Source organism: Physeter macrocephalus, chromosome 19, assembly GCF_002837175.3.
Source record: "Physeter macrocephalus isolate SW-GA chromosome 19, ASM283717v5, whole genome shotgun sequence".
NCBI classification, from domain to species: domain Eukaryota; kingdom Metazoa; phylum Chordata; class Mammalia; order Artiodactyla; family Physeteridae; genus Physeter; species Physeter macrocephalus.
Window position 1 is genome coordinate 84,553,415 of NC_041232.1, and position 20,644 is coordinate 84,574,058.

The 20,644-nt window shown below is 39.4% G+C and overlaps 1 protein-coding gene across 12 annotated transcripts in view; it reads left to right on the top strand.

The window, feature by feature from the left end:
- The window catches only part of ZNF407 (zinc finger protein 407), a 537,200-nt gene that overhangs the window by 246,716 nt on the left and 269,840 nt on the right, over window positions 1-20,644 (top strand). For all 12 annotated transcript variants that reach the window (XM_055080461.1, XM_028480250.1, XM_055080463.1 and 9 more), the window contains exon 7: window positions 1,194-1,314. In XM_055080461.1, coding sequence (XP_054936436.1) covers window positions 1,194-1,314 — 121 coding nt within the window. The remainder of the gene's footprint in view (window positions 1-1,193; window positions 1,315-20,644) is intronic.

Consider the following 20,644-nt stretch of genomic DNA (forward strand, 5'->3'; position numbering starts at 1 on the left):
ATTTTATCTGTAATTCATGATCAGTATTTAGGTTTGATAAAATTTACATGTCAAAAAGTACATTCTCATTCCCAAGCTGTTCTAGACTTCAAACATTTTTTCAACAGGTGAATTCAGTATCAGTTTTTAAATTTACATCAATTAAAATTAAATCACCCCATCTCAGGTGCTCACCAGCCAGTGCAGCTAGTGGAATTAAAAACCAGTCAGACCTGATTTCTTTGAGTTTGTGTGTGAAGGAGAGAAAGGTATTGATCAGAGGGCCGTGAGTCCTGGGCAGGTCCTTGAACCAGCACAGGGGTGAGCTGTATGTGCACAGAGATCAGGTGTATCTACACAGGGGAGGTGGAATTTACAGGGCCGTTAAATATTATTTCAAGTGTTTCTTTGAGGCCTCTTTACCTTTTACTCAGCTTAGTGAATTATAATTTCTCTTTACTTCTAATAACACTTTTCAAATTGGTGTCAATTTGTCACTTGGTTTTATTTTTTTTCCTTCATATTTAACTTTAAGATTTTAATAAGTTTTACACTGTGTATTCAAAGTATTTCTTTGTTACATACTTTTCCATGGTTTTAACCTCACTGAGATTTTTATAATGGCCCTAATCTAACAGTTTGTTAAATGACTCAAAATGCAGTGCTAAACCAAAGCTGATATTTATGTTTTTATCTGGATGAGTGCTTCACTGTGTGTTTCTATTTAGATTAGATAATTTAGAATCCTGTTTGTATAAGTTACATGTGAACTGCATAATGTATATCTTTTTTTGTTTTGTTTTTTTGCGGTACGCGGGCCTCTCACTGCTGTGGCCCCCTCCCGCCGTGGAGCACAGGCTCCGGACGCGCAGGCCCAGCGGCCATGGCCCACGGCCCAGCCGCTCCGCGGCATGTGGGATCTTCCCGGACCGGGGCACGAACCCGTGTCCCCTGCATCGGCAGGCGGACCCCCAACCACTGTGCCACCAGGGAAGCCCCATAATGTATATCTTGCTTCTGTTCTCATAGAGAAATCAAAATCAATGGTATCTTCTAACTTTCTCACTCTGTGAATAAATATTCAAATATCCTAAGTATGTGTAGTCTTAAGATTTCATGGAAATGAGTGTCTTTTTAATTGTTCATAACAGATTAAGCCCTTCATTTCCAATATTTGTAATTATTCATCTACAACTCTTCTTGATATATTTCAGGAGAAAAACCTTTTAAATGTGATGAGTGTAACTTTGCCTCCACGACCCAATCTCATCTGACGCGGCATAAGCGGGTACACACAGGAGAGAAGCCCTACAGGTGCCCCTGGTGTGACTACAGGTAACGATCCATTATGAAGCAAGTGGAATCAAGTGGGTCATCATGGTGGGTGAAAATCCTGTTAAACTCACCGTAAACGAATTGTGTTTTTGATTAACGTGAATTAGCTTGATTTAAAGCACGATTCATATATTCAGAGTGGGAGTTTATTACACCACCTAATTTTGGTGACTGTTTTTAAAAATGTAAAATACTTTTCCATTTTTTACAATCTTAACATTTAGGTTTTGGTTTTTTTTTTTTGGCTGTGTTGGGTCTTCGTTGCTGCGCGTGGGCTTTCTCTGGTTGCGGCGAGCAGGGGCTACTCTTCGTTGTGGTGCGCGTGCTTCTCATGGCGGTGGCTTCTCTTGTTGTGGAGCACGGGCTCTAGGCGTGCAAGTTTCAGTAGTTGCAGCACGTGGGCTCAGTAGTTGTGGAGCATGGGCTTAGTTGCTCCGAGGCACGTGGGATCTTCCCGGACCAGGGCTCGAACCTGTGTCCCCTGCATTGGCAGGCGGATTCTTAACCACTGCTCCACCAGGGAAGTCCCACATTTAGGTTTTATAATCCATTGGTGCACCTGACTTTCAAGTGATTGTAAGGAACCATCCAATTAATCAGTTATTCAATGCTTATGGCATCTCATCTACTATGAGTGAGTCACTCATTTAGACAATGAAGATAATGTAAGAAATGCTTCCTGCCTTTAAGGATATTGTAGCATAATGGGTGACTTGTAATGGTAATGTTAGTAAATATTTATAGTACAGATATCAGTGGTATTTAAAAACGCCAGGGGAGTGCAAAGAGAAGGAACAAGATCAGTCCTGCTAGAGGAGAAAGCCTGTCAGCCATGGCTTAAAAGATGGGTAGCTTTCACTCACGTGTGTGTTCTGTGAGGATGCAGGGAGGTGACGGTACAGCGTGGCATTTCTGTGCTGAGAGCATGTTGGAAGTCATGAGTGCTCCGTCCACTCACGGAGGCCACAGCGGCTAAGTGACATCTGCCAGGTTGCAGAGTGACTTCACGGAGGCCGCAAAGCACAGGGGCAGAGAAGCAGGAGTGGTGAATGATCCTGTTTTACTCTGTGACGAGGTCCGCGTATCCCGGGTCTGGTGGAAAATGAAGGGCGGCTGTAGGTTGCGGCTCGATCACGCTGTGTCGGGGGCCTGTGAGCATGAGTTCAAAGCTCACTGTGGTCTGTGAGACACCGTGGGATGCGCAGGCAGCTGAGGGGGACATCTTCTTAGGGCCTTGAGCAGCCCAACTGTGAGGCTGAAGGTCTCATGGGCCCTATTGTGCATGAGGATGTGGAAACGTTGAGGGTAGTTCTTCAGTGCAGCCTGCCTTTGTTACCTGTCAGAATATATACCTTAAACCTGAAGCCTTCATTGAAAAATAGATTTTTGTATTCCTGTGGATATAGCCTGTGTGTTCAGTAAATATATTGCCACAGTCTCTATTATTATCCTCATTATTGCATTAAGTTTTATGTTGAAGGTCATCTAATAGTACAGACATATTACGGGTATATTTCATTCATCAATTATTCATTCATTCCACATTTTCTCAGTTCTGTCTTTGCCTAACACTAGATTGGTGTTTCTCTGAGATTTAATAAAAGGGTGATCCAATTAGAGGTAGACATAGAAATTCTAAGGAGCTGGTAATACGAATTCTTTAAAAAACAAACGTTATTGAATGCTCTTTTTCCTTATTAGAGGTCATACTGTAGTTGCCTTCCCTGCAAAACACAGGAAAACAATTACAAATTTATAAAAATTTCCCTTAATTATCACTCTTAGCTGTTAGGATTATATTCTTTCAGTCTGTACTTTATGCCTGTTTTGAATCATTGGTTTTTTTTGGTGGTTTCTTTCATTATAAATTTTTTTATTTTTTTTATTTTATTTTTTTTATGCGGTACGCGGGCCTCTCACCGTTGTGGCCTCTCCCGTTGCGGAGCACAGGCTCCGGACGCGCAGGCCCAGCGGCCACGGCTCACGGGCCCAGCCGCTCCGGGGCACGTGGGATCCTCCCGGACCGGGGCGCGAACCCGCGTCCCCTGCCTCGGCAGGCGGACTCTCAACCGCTGCGCCACCGGGGAAGCCCTTTCATTATAAATTTTATTTTTCACACTTAACAAATTGTATAACCACCTTATGTCATTAATCCTGTGTAACTGTGGTTTTCAAACTATAATTTTTAAGTCGTAAAACTGTTACCTCAGACAAGGTCTTGTACAGACCCCATGTATAAAATAGATAAAAGTGGTATCTACCAGTTACAGATTTCAGAGTTACAGTCTGTAGGTCACTTATTATAACACTAACGAATATCACATAAGACTGTTTGACAAGCAAAAAGTTTTCAAATGGGGGGAGTTCTTGCTAACAGTTGCTGTTGGATTAGCCTTGGGGTCCAGTTTATGGCTTTGCAGGGAGCGCTCAGCAGGGCCGGGTCGTCAGGAGCTCAGGCTCTTGAGGCTCACTGCAGCCGTCCAGCCTCTTGCTCATTTACAACAGACAAATGATTTGGGCACGAGCTTCAGGAGCGCTGCTGAGGTACGGTGAGGAGCACGCTAGGTCACTTCTCCAGAGCTCGGCCTCGGCTGTGCACATCAGCCCTTGTTTTCACTCTCTTCTCAGGTTAGGACTTCAGATGGTTGTAGGTTTTACTTGACCTGACAAACCTCAAGATACTGTTCAGTGAGGTAATGCAAGAGTTTCAGTGCCTTGAAGGTCTTTAGTGTCTGAAAATTATAATACATGCCATGGTGGATTTTTTTTTTTTTTTTTTTTACAGTTTTTGAAGTTGTTAAAAAAAAGAAACCCCAAATCAATTGTTAGATAATTACTGAATACCTTAGAGTTTCAAAAGGCCTAGTTTGAAAACCACTCTTTTCTTCAATGTAATTTTAATACTTGCATGACCTCAAGTTAGATTGATAAACAATAATAACTTTATTAAATTTTTAGACATTTATGCCATTTTCAGGTTTTTACTCCAAAAATACTTTTACCTAAATCTCTGTGTGTGTCCATGATTTTTTTGGAAGAAATTCATAGAAGTATGACTTAAGCCTATTAATAGTAGTACTACAAAGATTAGGATGTGAATTTTGTTTGGCTGATCAGTACTGTGTTTTGGTACACTCAGGTCTCTGTATGCATGAACATATTTCTAAGTATTTCAGGTTTTCTGGGCTTGAAATTGTATTATACTTTTGCAAAGGTCGAGGTCGTGTTACTTGTCCCCTATCCGAGTTATCACCTTGAAGTAGCATCACGTCCATTGAGCAGTGCGTTGGATCCAGCTGGATCCCGTCCGTATCAGACCTCTGTGAGGCACTGTCGTGAAAAAGGAGCTGGTGTTTTCTAAGACTGTTGTCACTCTCCTATGAATTAATACTCAGGATGTTTAGTAACTAGTGATTGCTATCAAATTTCCTGTTGAAATGCTTAAAGTCCTTGATAAAAGGGTGATTTTATCTTTATTTAAGCCTTTTTAATAATTTGAATATTATTGAAAGTAAATAGTTTGAACACTTTCTGTTCACGGGACAGTTTTATCATTCTGCGTATATACAAGGTTGGGTTTGCTTTTACTAATGAACAAAAGACAAGTTAACTTGACCGGGAGTATGAAAAACTTCCAAATATATGAACACTCCTGAAGTTAGTGACTGAATGAAATGTAGAATTTTCAATGGATACCTTTGTTTTCGTGTTGAGGAGAATAAGATTTTTGAATGAGCAGATAGTTAAGTTCATAAAGATTGTTTTGGTTGCATAGCATGGGAAGAACAAAATGCTTACCATATCTACCTTACAACAACAAAGTATCTTCTTTCACAAGATAAAGAAATTGGAGTAGGTATGATTTCTGTAGAATAAAAGTATGTATAAGATGATCACATATTTCCTGAGAAAATATGGTCGTATTTGTCTTATCAGTATCTTTCCATAATATTTTATTGCTTAAAATATTTAAATACTTTTTTCATATTTAGATTTTTGTCTGCTTAATATAAATAGATAAACATGATTCCCGTAGAGTATTCCTGTTCTTGTCATTATTAACACTTATTTGCAGGTAGATTACCATCATTAGAAACTGAAGTATTATTTAAATTTCATTTGAAAATATAGTTTTCATTTTATAAATTGAACATTAGTGGAGAAATTTTAGTAGTTATAATTATTCATGAAAAATGTGAATATAGATCTGTTTACAAAAGAATTTTATAATTGGTCTTTTGAACCTGGGGCTATTTTTCAAGTTTGCATTATTAATTTAGGCAGTGACATCTCATTCTGTTTAGATGTAAACGTATACCCTTTTCCTAAGCTTCTACTGTCTAAGATATCCAAAATTCTAATCCATTACAGATCAGTATATTCCATCATTGCTCCAAAACTTTTTCACTATTAATTAGTATTCATTATAATTTCGAAGCATAAATTTAGATTCATAGCACGCTGTCCTACCATATTATTTATGCAGCAAATTCTTTAGATTTTTTTCTACCTTAAAATGGAAACAATCTAACATTTTTCTATACGTTTATTTTTTTGTTATGTTTTAATTGTCACTTCTCTATTAAGGAAAGAAATAGAAAAAACTTTAATATGTTATAGTAAGTACCCTTTCTAATAATGTAAATCCTTATTTCCCCGTGGAGTTTATGAATATCAAGCTGCACTCTGTTCCACTGATGACACTGGCTTTCACGTGAGATTAGATGATTTGCACTAAAGTTGGCTGTAATTGGGCTTTCTTTTACGTGAAACTCACCTTCTCATTGGCTTTCATTTTTTAAGGTTAATAAATGCATATTAAACAGTAAACCACTGATAAGTCATGAAAAGTAACACAAAATTCTACCTGCAGTATTAAAAGTATTAAGGATAATCGTATATGACACTTTAAATATCATTTAGTAAATCAAAGAAAACTAAAACTCAGGCCAAAGTCTGCAGTTTGATCATTTATTTATTGTGTCCCTATTATTGATCTTGGAATACCTTCATTGTTCCTTAAGACTGAGATTTTTGCTCAACTGCATAATTGCCTTAGTACTGCCAATGTTGCACACACTCTTTTCTACTTTTCATTTTATTCACTATTCTTTTTTTATTATTTGAAAGTATAACTCCGGTTAGAAATATGACGTCATAGAGCTGAGGGATAAAATTTATGAATCCTGCCTCATATTAAAGATTTACCCCCATTGTTTTGCTGAACTTGGAGATACACTCTGAATCTTTTCCTTACTTGATGGTTTACTTAGCTCTTGGCCGGTGTATTCCATAGAATCATTAATGCTCTAGGTTTTGATCTCAAGAAGAGTTTTCCTTCCTTTTAGATGAGGGGAGGCTAAGAATATTTGATTTACCCTTTGACCCAAGTGGTGGAGTCTCAACAAAAAATGTACTTGTTGTGGTATTCCCCAACATCTCTTTTATCACTCTTCTAAATATTTTGTTTAGTATTTCTTATAATCAAATTTGGTAAGTTTTTACACATGTGACTAGACTAGGTAAAATTTAGTGTTTGTCACAAGCATTTGAAATATGTGTATGTGTGTGTGTATCCTAGAAAATTTTTGTCAAAAAATACTTTTAATTTAATTGAATTCTGTCTTAACTTTACATGATGCTGGAAGCATTTTTAGGATAGTTTTAAGATGTCATGATAAAAAAAATTATAATAAATTTTTATTTCCCTTTAAAATTTGTATTAATTTCTCAAATACGTATTTCTATAAAGTGTCTCAGTTACGAAAACTTTCAGGTCTTAGATAATAGTATGCCTTTTTACATAATTTTGCTGTATAAACATTTTATGTTTATTAGGCTTTACTAAATAATAAGGCACTAAGGCCTCAGTATGCGATGGGATTATTGTTCTGTCTTCCATTGTTTCAGCAGCATCCTGACTTGGGGACTGACTCTGCAGGGGATAATTTCCTCCCTGTGGATGATCTCCCCTGAGGGTTCCCATTTTCCTTTGGCTTCCTGTGCAGGTTCACAGGTTGTAGCAGGAGAAGCAATAGATGGATCAAATTTGGGTTCGCCCTGAATAATAACAAGGAGAAAAAATAGATTTTGTCTTTGTAGCAGAACATCATACATACTGAGAGAGAAGTGAAGTTATACATACCGAAATGAACAGCGCACATTTCTTTTTCTGAAGAATCAAAGGTAGCATTTATTTCTTTGGGGTGATTTTGAAGTTCTTGAAGAGTAATGACACTGCATAAAAATAATGAAATGAAAATGTCTAATATTAATTTATATTTGAAGCAATTTGATTGATGCCACAAGCCTAGTTATATCAGAACGAAATTTAAATTCAAAACGTTTTGTCAGTGAAGTAAGCCAGACAGAGAAAGCCTAATATTGCATGATATCACTTACGTGTGGAATCTTAAAAAAAAATGAAAACAACAACAAAAACAACAACAAAACGGTCAAACTCATAGAAACAGAGAGCAGAAGAGTAGTTGCCAGGGAGTGGGGGAAACAGGGAGAGGTTGGTAAAAGGGTACAAACTTTCAGTTATAAGATGAGTAAGGTCTGAAGAGCTAATGTACTACATGGTGACTATCATTGATGAACTGTTTTGAATACTGGAAATTAGCTAAGAGAGTAGAACTTAAATATTCTCACCCAAAAATAAAACATACCAGTCAATACTATTTCATTAATATCAAGTCTGTTCGTTATCTATTTATATTCTACTCTATTTTAACTGCTAATCCAGTTAATGGAGTAAAAAGCAGATGTCCTAGGCTGAAAGGTTAGTTTGAAAGTCTCGAAGCCCAGTTACTTTGCAAACTTTTCTTGGGATAATGATGATTCCAAGGCTTTCCTCTGTTTGTGGTCAGTTTCTTCTGGGAGGCGGATGTGTCTGTTGTACTATGTTTGTAGTACTTGTCCTGGTAGATGGCCCCTTCCTGCTCGCTACCCTCGCACAGTTCAGCGAGCCACAGGTAGATGTCAGTATCGTGGCTGGTTTGTGGAACCGTGTTTGGTCATTGGCTGCATAAATATTGCTTAAGAAGATTCTCCTAGCAGTTGTCAAGATGGTCCTTTATGGAGTTGTACTACCTACCTTCCACATGGAGTAGATGTTTCTGGTAAGTTTCCATGGGATCTTTTGAGGGGTTCCCTAACAAGAAACGTAATTGTATTTTCAGGTTTTTCTATCCTAATTATGAAAGTTTTACTGTATGTAAGTGTATTTTTTACTCCTAACGTTCATGTTTCAGCAGAGATTGAATTCTTTCTGAACAAATATCTCCTAATTTTCTCTGATCATTTTATTAGTGACTTTCAAAAAAAAAAAATCTCAGTAATTCTGAGATTTTTGTGGTTTTGTGGCTTTGATTTAGTTTTGTATTTTCTCTAACATATATGTCTAATGTTATGTTTATTTGTAGCATATTTTACTCATACTTTTCTTCTCTGCCCTGAGACACCCAAGTACATAGACTTTTTTTTTTTAACATCTTTATTGGAGTATAACTGTTTTACAATAGTGTGTTAGTTTCTCCTTTACAACAAAGTGAATCAGTTATACATATACATACGTTCCCATATCTCTTCCCTCTTGCGTCTGCCTCCCACCCTCCCTATCCCACACCTCTATAGACTTTTAAAAATTTTTGTTTAAGCCTATGTGCTAATATAGCACAGTATTTATGTCAGACCTTTAGTTACTGCTGGTAAATTTTCATCTACCAAAACTTGGTTAAGTAAAAAAAAAAAAAAAATCTGTAGACTTGAAAACAAACAGCTTCCATAGCATTAAAAAGTATAAATTGGTTCATATGTCTTTAAAAGGCAGAAAAATCTAAGATAATTTGTTTATGACTATAAGTAAATTGTTTGTTGATGTAGCTGAAATCGTCATTGAGATCACAGATTAATTAAAAGAGCCGTTCTGAACACAAAGTGACCATACATTCCCTTTGTCATCTCTTAACGTAGAATCTAGATAAACATGTTTATTTAACCTGCTGTTGTTGAGTCCCAAATCCAGTCATTATAAAAGGACCAGCACTATCTTTGGGGATGGTCTTTCTAAAAGGAATTACTATGGACAGTCCCTTGGGTGGTAGTTAGATATATCTGTATATATTGTGGTAGAAAGAAGGGTCTTAGAGATGAAAAAATAGAAAATTTTGGGGGGGCAATAGTCTCTTGCATAATAAGTTCTTCCTCAGACACTAGAGCTATTATCACACAACAAAACACTTTACTATGTAACTATATCTCCCAGCATTAAAGGCTCATACAGTGTGTCGCTTATTAGGAAAACTCTGTAATCACCGGGATTATCTAGAACAACAGTCAGGGGCGCATCAGCCACACCCTTCTGGTTGTATGGTTGGATTTCACAAGGTCAGATGTGGGGCTGAGAGAAATAATAACACCTTTGAAGTGTATAAAAGTTTGACCGCCTGTCATTAGTTCAGTGAGAATGCTAAGATCTTAGTTATTTCATTTTGTTTTTGGATCCTTTGTTTCAGTATGTTCTGAAGTATTGCCTCTCTGGGGCCTGTAAAAAACTGGAAGAAGGAAGGAGAAGGAGAGAAAAACTTGGAATGTTTAGGTAGTGGGCACCCAGTGGTCTGTATGAGGCAGCTTCTCTATCAGTGTGCCTTCTAGACCTCAGACCCCTTCAGTGGAATAAGATGCTGCCTTCCTGGTAGCACCTGTGTGTGTTTTGGCTTTAGGTTAAGGATGTTTGTAAAAACAAGATTACATCTTTTCTCACTTCCACATCTTTATTTTCTTAATTAAGGGAATGTAGCACAAACCCTTTGTTGACTTTTTCCTATTAGAAGAGCTGTGCTTGTGAGAAGTTCTATAACAAGAAGTACTCCCGAATATTTCCCTTTTTTGGAAAATGGTGTTCTGCCTTTCCTTCCTGCATAGTGAGCTGTACTTGAAATAAACCAGAATCTGTTATTCAGTAACATAATATGCATAATATGTAATGTGATACTTTTCCCTACAGGGAATTTTAACCTAATATTAACCTTCCTCTTACCCCTTAAACTTTAGTTCCTTACTCTTAATTCTTTTGGTTTGCATCTTGCTAAACAACCCTACTCTCTCATTTTGTATCTTTTATATCAGTTGTGACACTGTTTGGGGATCTCTCACTACTTAAGTTTTGAATCATGTTGATTAACTGAACTCGGTCATATCTTTCCTGATTGTTTTGGCTTTTATTCATCTTAAATTACAACTTTTAAGAAATATGAAATGTCATAAAACAAATTAGAATTTTCCCATACAGAGAAAATGTGGTAAACTTTTAGTGCTTATGCTTAACTAAATCAGTTAATCTCTTGGATTGAATTATTTGAGGTCAAAAGTGGTTGACACTTAAATTTGAGAAATTTCTTTTGTTCTAAAAACCTCAGATAGCTTTAATTTTAAATAAAAGTAAGATTCTGTCCCACTTTCCACTCCCAAATTATATTTTTCATTTGATTTTAAGTTATCTTCTCATGTCAGCAAGCCTGGATTGTAGGGCATATGGGATTATGTGGTGAAGGGGGGCCAGAAGTCCTGTGGGCCATTTAGTCCATGCCGGGTAGTTTGAGTTTTACCCCAAAGGCAGTGCGTAGCCAGTGGAGAATTTTAAGGAGGGAACTGACATATTTTGCTTTGCAGTGATCACTGACGCAGTACAAATGAAGAGGCAGAGAGGGACACAGCAGGAGTTGGGAGAGCATTTAAAGGACAATTGCAAAGGTGTAGGCAGAAATAAGTGACTAATCCTAAATAAACTAACACAGTAGCCACGATGGATATAGAGAGAGGCTGATTCCAGTGCTTGTTAGGAGGTAGAATGAATGAACACGGTGACCAAATGGATGAATTTGGGGACAGGGTGACAGAAAGATGCATGCCATCCTTTAGATGCCTAGGCTAGGGCTACTGAGTGAGCGGCGGTGCCATTCACCAGGTCCTCACTCCCGGAGGAGAGATCCCTTGAGCAAAATGACGATGTGTGTGGGTTGGATGCATTGACTTTGAAGTGTCCATGGATATCCACATGGAAACGTGCCAGTAGATGTGTAGGTCAGTGCTGGTGTATGTGGAACTTGAAAGCACTGATGCGACTGGCATTTCCCTTGGAAGATGCGGAAAACGGAAAAGCAGAGGGGCAAAGAGAAGTGTCAGAGAGACTGAGAAGTAGCCTCCAGATATGGAAGGGACCTCCGGGCAGCAGGCAGGCAGCACTCAGGGCCGTGCACCCGCCGCAGCCACCCAGACGGCACGGGTTCTCTGGGGAAGCTCGGTCCTAGCACAGGGGTAGGAGCAGAAAGCACGCGAGGGGTCAGAGGTGAAGACGTGGTGAGGATACTTGTTAGCTGGTCTTGAAAGGAGTGTCTTGAAGGCTGCTTCCTGAAAACGCTTGGGGAGTTGGGATAGCTGCATGCGCAGAGAGCTGGATGCACATTGTATTTGTGTGTTTGTTTTCATCTGTTTGGTTAAGATGGCTTTTAAAATTTTTACTAAAATTCTTACAAGCGGAGGTGAAAGAGCCAGCTGAAATAATGAAGTTGAACAGTGCCTTTACCTAAGGGCTCAGATGGTGCATGTCAGGTGAGGGTTTTGTGACGCATCAGGGGCGCCGATAACGATTTTGAAGAATCAGCAGTGCCTCCCCCCTGTTCCCACCTTGGGATCTCTCGAGATGGAGAGCTGCAGCTTCAAACCTCTGAATCTTTACCCTCCCACAGTTCGGGAGTACCGCGCAGCACCAACTTTTACCTTTGTTGTATTCAGAGTTTTGAATCAAAGAACATAGAGACTGTTAATGGGACTGTTCTGCCCTCCCTACATACACATTCAAACACTGGAATTTTATTTGCTTTCTATGTGGAATTTACTTCCACAAAACATTGTATTACTTTAACTGTCATACATAATTCAAAAATTTGCTTGGCGCTAACAAACAGTTCAGGGCAGCCACACTCATCTTAAATGTAATCTTTTAAAGTGTGACATCTTTTCTATGACTTATTCTAAACAATTTTTGCTAATGTCTTAGGGTTTTTCTAAGACCAGTAAATCTCATGGGCCCCTCTAGTGACATCATAAGCCAGTGGAAGCTCACAGACGTTTATTGTGATGACACCTGACCCCCTTATATATTTACAACCCTTGCTGTTCGTTTTGCCTACCTTTCATTTGCGTGACTTCTTCCAAATAATTATAGGTATGGTATAACTCTTTTACCAATCACAGCTTTAATTATACTTCTTATGTCCATTTGTACTAAAACTTCTGTTTCACTGTTTGAGATTGACCCCTGCCTTCTTCAAATTGCCATATTTCTAGAAACATATACTCTACTGGAATGGTCCTACCAAGAGAAACGTTAACACTAAGGACATGTGGGTACTGGAGTTAGTGTGTGTATAGTATGAAAAGAGAAAGCAAATATATCACTCCTTAGGTTGAGGTAGGGTACATGATTTGTTTTCATGACTTAAGGTATATTATAACTGCTGAGTGTTGGTGTCAGTTGTACTAAACCACTAAAAAGTGGAAATGAGTCATATATATCGCCCCACGGGTTGATGTATGCTTTTCTTTTGCATTCACTAGCATTTTGTATGGATTTCCTTTGATTCTATTGGAATTTTTGCTGCTTTGTTTCATTATAAATTACGGTTACCACAAGACGGTTATGGCTGCCTCTCAGATTTTGGTTTTAGCTTGTTTCTCAACTTTAAAAATGAAAAGCACCTTTCCCTTTGCGAATTGAGATAGTTCTGTACATCTCGTAACAAATTTTTGGCACCATTTCCATGAGTACAAATAAAGGTAGTAGAAATACTCACCACAGCGCCCCTGCGGTAGGTTCATTTTAGCGTTGGCTGCAAGGTGTTATTGAAACAGTTGGGGCAGCTTCCTTTCTCTCTGCTAACACAGCTTTCTTAAGGAAGAAGGCTCTCAAAGACGCCACCTAGGAATGGCAGTGAATAAGTGTGTCATTGGAAATGTACCCTCAGACTCAAGGAGCTATGTGCCTGGGAAATATATGGACGATATCAGCATGTATATATATATATATATATATATATATATAAATTAATTACATGTTCCTTCCAATTAATGATTTCTGTATGGCCTGGGAAAATGACGTTACGAATGTAATGATTACAGAATCTAAATCCTACCTCTTGTTATGTGTACTTGTTTTTAACTACGCACGCACACACACATATACCTTCCTTGTATCCATTTTTAACACAACAGTCTTCTAAAATGTTGTGGGTTCTGATGTAAAAGAGATTCAGAACAAGGCTCCAGTTTTATTTTTAAGGGTTTTCTTTTTTTCTTTTTTAGTTTAAAACTGGAAGCTATGTCTGCTTTAGCTGTAAAAGCACAATCAAGGCACCATGATAAGTGAGTCGGTGCTGTAAAAGTAAAACGAATTTTGCCTTCACTCACATGAGCTATAGAAGGAGGAAGCTTTATTGTCCCTGGGAAAGTGATAAGGCAGAGTAATTGTATATTATACTGTCCTGGAACATCTGCCTGAAGACTGTTGGAGCAATTCATCCATCATGGACGATACAGCATGTTTTGTCTTTCTGCTTTAACCCGTCCCCACTGCTGGCCTGTGCGGAGGTTTTGATAGGGACCGCGCCTGGGCCGGGGCGCACATTAATCAGTCCCCTTGTTCAACACTCCAGCTGACATAATTACAACCTGCGCACAGCAGTTATTCAAGTCGAGTCCTTGTCACTCGTGGTGCGAAACTACACAGCTCCGATCCCGGAGGAGATTGCCTTATCACACAGAACAAGGGCTCGCAGGAGTCGAAGAGAATAGAAATGGGAAAATGTCTTCCGGGAGTACTGTATATTCCTTTAAAATAAGACGTTTGAGAGACTTACAAGGGACAAAGGGAAGCATTGTGTGCAGTGACTGAAATGAACCAGTTATGATTGTTAAATGGATTACATGGAGCATTTCTGTGAAAATGGACGTAGATTATTAAATAAATTCGATGGCCCCTCGTAATCAGTGATTCTCTTAAGTTTTTCTTCAGAAGTGATCACATAACTTTACAGTTATGAAAGGTTTAAACGCTCCTTGATAGGACTCAATTTTACAAAATCAAGTATGCATTTTAAATCTACTCTAAGTATACACTTAACTCAGAGAGCTTTGTAAGGAATAAACTTAGAGCCAGAGAAAGAGACTCTCAAAGACGGGGAAGTTCACTGTTTCCTGTGGCTGGAAAATAAACTTTCTGTCTTATTATTTGCCGCACCTCCTCGCTCTAATCCTGGTGGCTTGCTGGCCAGGCCCCTCCAGTATACCAGGTGTGAGGGATGCACTCTCCTTTCAGCCACTTGAGGAGTATTTAAAATTTTATCACAGCCACTCCCGTGCCCCTAATAGACCAAGGGAGTCCGTGGGCATGTAGTGAATTATTGTGATCAGGTCTGCACACCTCCCCAATGAACTGTGCTCTTACACATGTGTGAGGAAGCTGTGGGTATTTTAAACCCAGCCTTTTAAATTTTTTTTGTCTCTCTGACATTATAAGGTTGTCCCAAGCAAAATCAGGGTGTGGCCCAGACTCTCAGAAATGTTGTGAAATGTATTTTTGCTTCAGTAAGAATTTTACTTATATAACCTTAAGCTTGAAAAGCTTTCAACTAGAAAAGCTACAGGAAACTACTACATATATTGATACCTTCAATTGTAAAGCAGTATTATTTGTAGCTGACTATTTCAAGCCAGAGCTCGGTCAGCGCACACCTGCGTGTAGTTCAGGCCCTGGTGAGCGTCTCTGTGCTCCTCTCTGCCCTCCTTAGCCTCCCCTACCACTACGATTCCAGTGCCTGCTTGGACTTAGCAGCAGGGGCAGGCTGCACTTGCCTAAACTTTATTAAAGATCCTTTTCTTCGGAAGGCCTCTCGCCCACGTGCCTTTCCTGGTTTCACAGCATTTCACTTTGCTAAATTAGCTAGTTAACAGAAAAGGAGAGACTAACACTCTGTGCTGTAAGGACGTAGGTTTGTAGAAATGAAAAGCTGGAGTGGGGACTCTGTTTATTTCAAAGGTCGAGTATAAAAAGAGTGGCAAGATAACGGTGGAAAGGATCTCCACCAGCACTCACTGCAGCCGTACCGAAAACGCGTGGGAGGGGGAGCAACGTGCACGGCTAACGTGGTGTTCTGATTTCGCCAGTCACAAACTTCAAGCGGTGTTGTGAGCTCAGCCGTGAAACATGTTTCTGTGGTCAAGTTAGTTTGAGAAACACTCTCTGTATCGCACCGCCTTCCTCAGATGCATAATGAACGGCATATTAAAGGCTCACAGGATTCCTGCTGTAAAGAAAAATATTTAGGGACCTCCCTGATGGTCCAGTGGTAAAGAGCCTGCCTGCCAGTGCAGGGGACACGGGTTGGATCCCTGGTCGGGGAACTAGTCTCCCACATGCCGGGGGACAACTAAGCCCACGTGCCCACGCGCCCTGGAGCCCGCGCGCCGCAACTAGAGAGAGAAAACCTGCATGCCGCAATTGGAGAGAAGCCTGTGCGCTGCAGCGAAGACCCGACGCGGCCAAAAAAAATAAAGAAAATAAATGAATATTTAAAAAAAAAAGATTCCAATGGTATTAAAAAAAAGAATTCCAAGTTGATGATTAAATATATATATATATATATATATATATATATTTCAGTTACACAAACTTATATATATAATTTTGTGTAACTGGAATATGGGGAATGTTGGCCACCAAGGCCTTTTCCCTGAAGCCCTGTAGGCATCGTGCTGGACTAATTTGGATGCTGGAATATTTCTGTTTCGTTAAAGGATAGGCCACCATTAATGTCTGCTACGCGTTTTTACCTGAGAGAACGGGGATTTATTTTCTCATAAGCGTGTAGGACATGGCATCTGGTAATTACTTAAACTTACTTATATAAGCTTATAGCTTGTTGTCTTCATGGCAGAGGCAGGTCTACTAGGTTGCACTTTTCTCAAAGCAAGTTACCTTCGTCTAGACTGAGAATATATATTCAGTATATTAAGAAGTGGACAGTTAATGAAATTATGACTGTCTTTTCCTCTTTGGGCTAAAGAAGAACCAAGGAGAAGTCAGGGTTCTGTAGGGCTGGCACTGGTGGGTGGCCCTCCTCCCTGCATATGCCATGGAGGACAAGCCACGTCTGGCCACGTGCTTAAATCAATCTCCTGTTCTACAGCCACACAAACTGTGTGAGTGGGGCTATTCTTGAAGCGTTAGATGCTAACGAAATAATCGGGGTTTCTAAGAGAGACGGAGCTTACTGTCGCTTCCTGCTAGTTCTTCTTTGTAAATCTCATTGTTCTCCGGTAGAGTGGAAGGTAGAGCAGGTTGTTAAATTCAAAGCAGCTCATTCCTCTTCCTGGCTATGGAAACCACAACGAGCAGACATATGAATAGAGAGATAATATAAGTGGGGGTAAGTGTGGGAACATGAATGGTGAAGAACAGATGGGAGGTTCTGCGTACTTTGGGGACTAGAAGGAGCTGTAGAGCAGCGTGCAAGTCCTATCAAAGGCAGTGGCATATCCATAGGTAAGTGTGCAGTTAATCAGTGTTATGTGAAGTCAGTTGAAGTCAGTCAAGCATTTTGAATAGCATGGAAACAAGATAATTTTAGGCCATTCTCAATTCAAGATGTCACTGAAGGGGGCGTGGCAGTCCTGTAAGTAGACAGGTGGAAGGTCCAACCCTGTTTCAAGATGAAGTTTCATTTTATGAAGCATGGCCTTTTGTTATGGTTGATGTACATGGCTCATCTCTCCTATCACATTGTATTCTCTTTGAGGATATAACCAAAATGATTCATTTTTATGTTTCTTTTAATGTAGTAGGCACTAAATAAATATTTGTTGAGTAAATTCATTTTGAAAATAATAATAAGTCAATACCTACGAAAGTAGACTTTTCTTGCAATCGTAGACTTCCCATGGAAATCATAACGATAATTAGGCTTAAATTACTCCTGTTCTGAAAGACCTCCCAGCGGGTCTGAAAGACCTCCCAGCGGGTCTGAAAGGCTGGCCTTGCCCTGTGGCTTTTAGACCAGCACCCGGATGTACGGGTGAGCAGAGCCCACGCGTGGGTCACATGGGCCAGCGCTGTGGCTGCCGTGTGGCGGCTTCTCCATGAGCACGTGGTAGTGGTAGCTGCAGTCGGGACGGGGCTGTGAATGCCTGACAGCGACGTAGCGGCAGAGCCCAGAACCTGGATCCTTCCAGCCACCAGAGAGCAGTGGCTGGAGCACGGTCAGTCAGGCGACCGCCTTCACCCACTCCTGTGCCGACTCACGGGTTCCTTCTTCCTGTGAGACACTGTTCTGTGTTATCATCAGACGACGCACATCCCCTTCCATCACATAACAAACGTTAACATACCTGTAGCTGAGCGATGGGGAGAAAGATTAATGTACATCAGGTTTTATTGTCACAGCGATTGATTTCAAAGAATTGCGATTTATGAAGGCCAGGAAACAATGAGAAGTGGCCTGATAGGAATTGTCCTATTTAATAGTTAGCCACCAGTTAGGAAAAAAGAAAAAGAAAATTTGTAGAATTTAGGACAGGGTGATCCAGAAATTGTCCAATTAAAATTTGATATTGCAGAAAATGTTCAGAAGATTGTGTTTTGTGCTTACTTCTGATTTCTGTAAATTGTTTTTGCCTTAGAGTTTATAGAAATGGTGTATTTCATTACTTAGAAAATTATCCAAAAAAAGAAACTTTGGATAATTTTGTAAGTAATGAAATATACTGTTATTTTTAAGTATCTGTTTTACTTAGATGCCTATAAAACTTACTGTTATTGTATATTATTTTTACAGTTTGAACTTTATCATTTGAAAAGTCAGAGTCTTACGATCCCGCCCCATTCCAGGTCCTCGTCGCGCCCCGCTCTCCTGACGTAACCACTTGTGATCATTCATAGTTTTGTCCTGCTAGAGATAACCTAAACACTTTGCTGATTCTCTGTTTCTTGGTTTATAGGCAGCCTCTGGTTGTTGTCACAGATCAGGAAGTTAGCTCATGCACCCGGTTTACCGCTGACACCTCTCCTCTCGCCCCTATTTTTTTTACTGTATTCATTTTGATTTTCTAAGTGATTACCTTTACAACCTGACTTACCTTACTTAAATCTTTTACTTGATTCATCAAATTGAATTATGTCTATGTAAGCATGAGAATCTTTACACTTGATTTTCATTTCTGTTACCAACTTATGGCAGCTATACTGTTGTATTGTTTATGACATTTACATTCTGTATAATACTGTCCAATCCAGTTGTTTTTAAGCTGCATGTTTTGATCATATTTGCTTTACATGAGTAAAACTTAAAGATATTCTCATGAATAATCCAAGTGATCCAAAAATATACTGAGCCAACATAGAAGTTCCCTCTGCCTTGGAAACCTTTCCATAAATATAATTACCTGATCAATAGTTTGCTAGGCTTTCTTCTAATACCCATTTAATGCATTTGTGTATCTAGGTGAGTATAGTTTTTTGTATAGTTTTGTATAGTTTTCAAAAGCTGAAAGGATTCTTATATGTATTTACCTGGGACTTGCTTTATTTGTTTTTAACTTAACAGTGTGTCTTGGAAGTTTTTCCATGGTAGTACATAAGGTGTACCTTATTTTGTTGAATGGCTTTTGTCCAACAAATAAGGATGAATGATGAGCTGCACGCACACACACCAGGGCTTCCTCCGCAGCATTTGAGGGAGATTCAGGGACAGGCATGTCATCGTTAATCCTCCTCTCAGCCTGTCTCTGTACCTGTCACACCTGTGGTTCTCTGGAGCCACACTCAGGGACGTAGCGGTGCCTGGCGTCAGACTGGGAAAGGCACCATGGGACTGGTCAGCTCCACGGCTTGGGGAGTCCACCCTGGATGGCGTGAGGTCAGGGCTGTGCGGGAGCAGTCGTGTGGCCTCGCCTACCAGGTCGCTTGCCTTGTTCTGGCGCCACATGAACACTCATGGTTGGGGCGTACCCTTGCTTTTCCTGTGATCAGGCTGTGCCCTCCCAGCATCCTACCAGGATGTAGTTGGCTTCCATGGAGCTCTGTAGGAGACCAGCTCCTACTCTGGGAAGCAGGCTTGCAGGGTAGCCCTTAACGTCTCAGCAGTATGGAAATCCGTAGTGTGGATCATTGTAAATTAACAACTCATTTCCTTTGTAAGCAAACATCTAGTTTCACATTCTCCCCTAGTGTTAGCCATAAGTAATGGTTTAATGATTCTCCTTGTGGATAACTTCTAGAAGTGAACTCCGAAGTCCAAGAGTATGTGTGTATTTTACTTTCGAAGGCTATCATCAAACGTCTTCCCAAAGCCTTTGCTAACTGACACTTACCAGTGGCATTCGTTTCCCTTACCATTCATTAGTGCTACCAGTCTTCTTCAATTTTGCCCTTCTGTTACCTTAGGCTTTAATTGGTATTTCCTTGGTTACTAGAGTCATTTAATGCTTACATAACCGTTTGTAGATCTCCAGTTAAGAATTTCTTGCTTATGTTTTTTATCCAGTTTTTAAGATTTTTATCTTTTTTCTTATTAATCATAGGTATTCATTTTGTAGTCTGTATATTAATCATTTTATATATGTTTCATATATTTTGTCCACTTCTTTGCCCTGTCTTTTAACTTTATTTACGACTATTATGCTGTATAGCAGTTTTAAGTTTTATGAAGTGTTTTTGCTACATCTTTTTATAGCATTTGTGTTCTGAATTTTATTCAGGAAAGCTCTTTCAAATCAAGATTATAAAAATATTTTCTTGTATTTTCTTCTAGCACATTTATAATTTAGTGTCCTTAGGTTAATCTTAAAGTCCAAATGGCATTTATTTTTTCATGGTATAAGACCACAAGAGTCTAACTTATTCTTCCCCATGTGATAGGCAATTGACTGAACACCATTTGTTGTATAACCCATCATTTCCTTATTGATCTGAAATGACATCTTTATCCCTCGTATACATTGGTCTTTGAGTTCTTTGCCCTGGTGATCTATTGCGTTCAACACTCCCAATGACATTCATCTGTTTGCTAAACATCGTTGATAAAATGTTCCATTTTAACCAGAGGAATATGAACTTCTTTATTCTTGTACCCTCTAACTAATTTTAAATTTAACCAGCACAACTGTTTAGTAATCTAAAATTACCAGGCTCTTTCTTTATGCGTCCTTTAGTGAGAACATAAGTGGCAGAGGACTGTATCCTGGGCTGTGTTACGTAAATTGTGGAAGAAGCCCT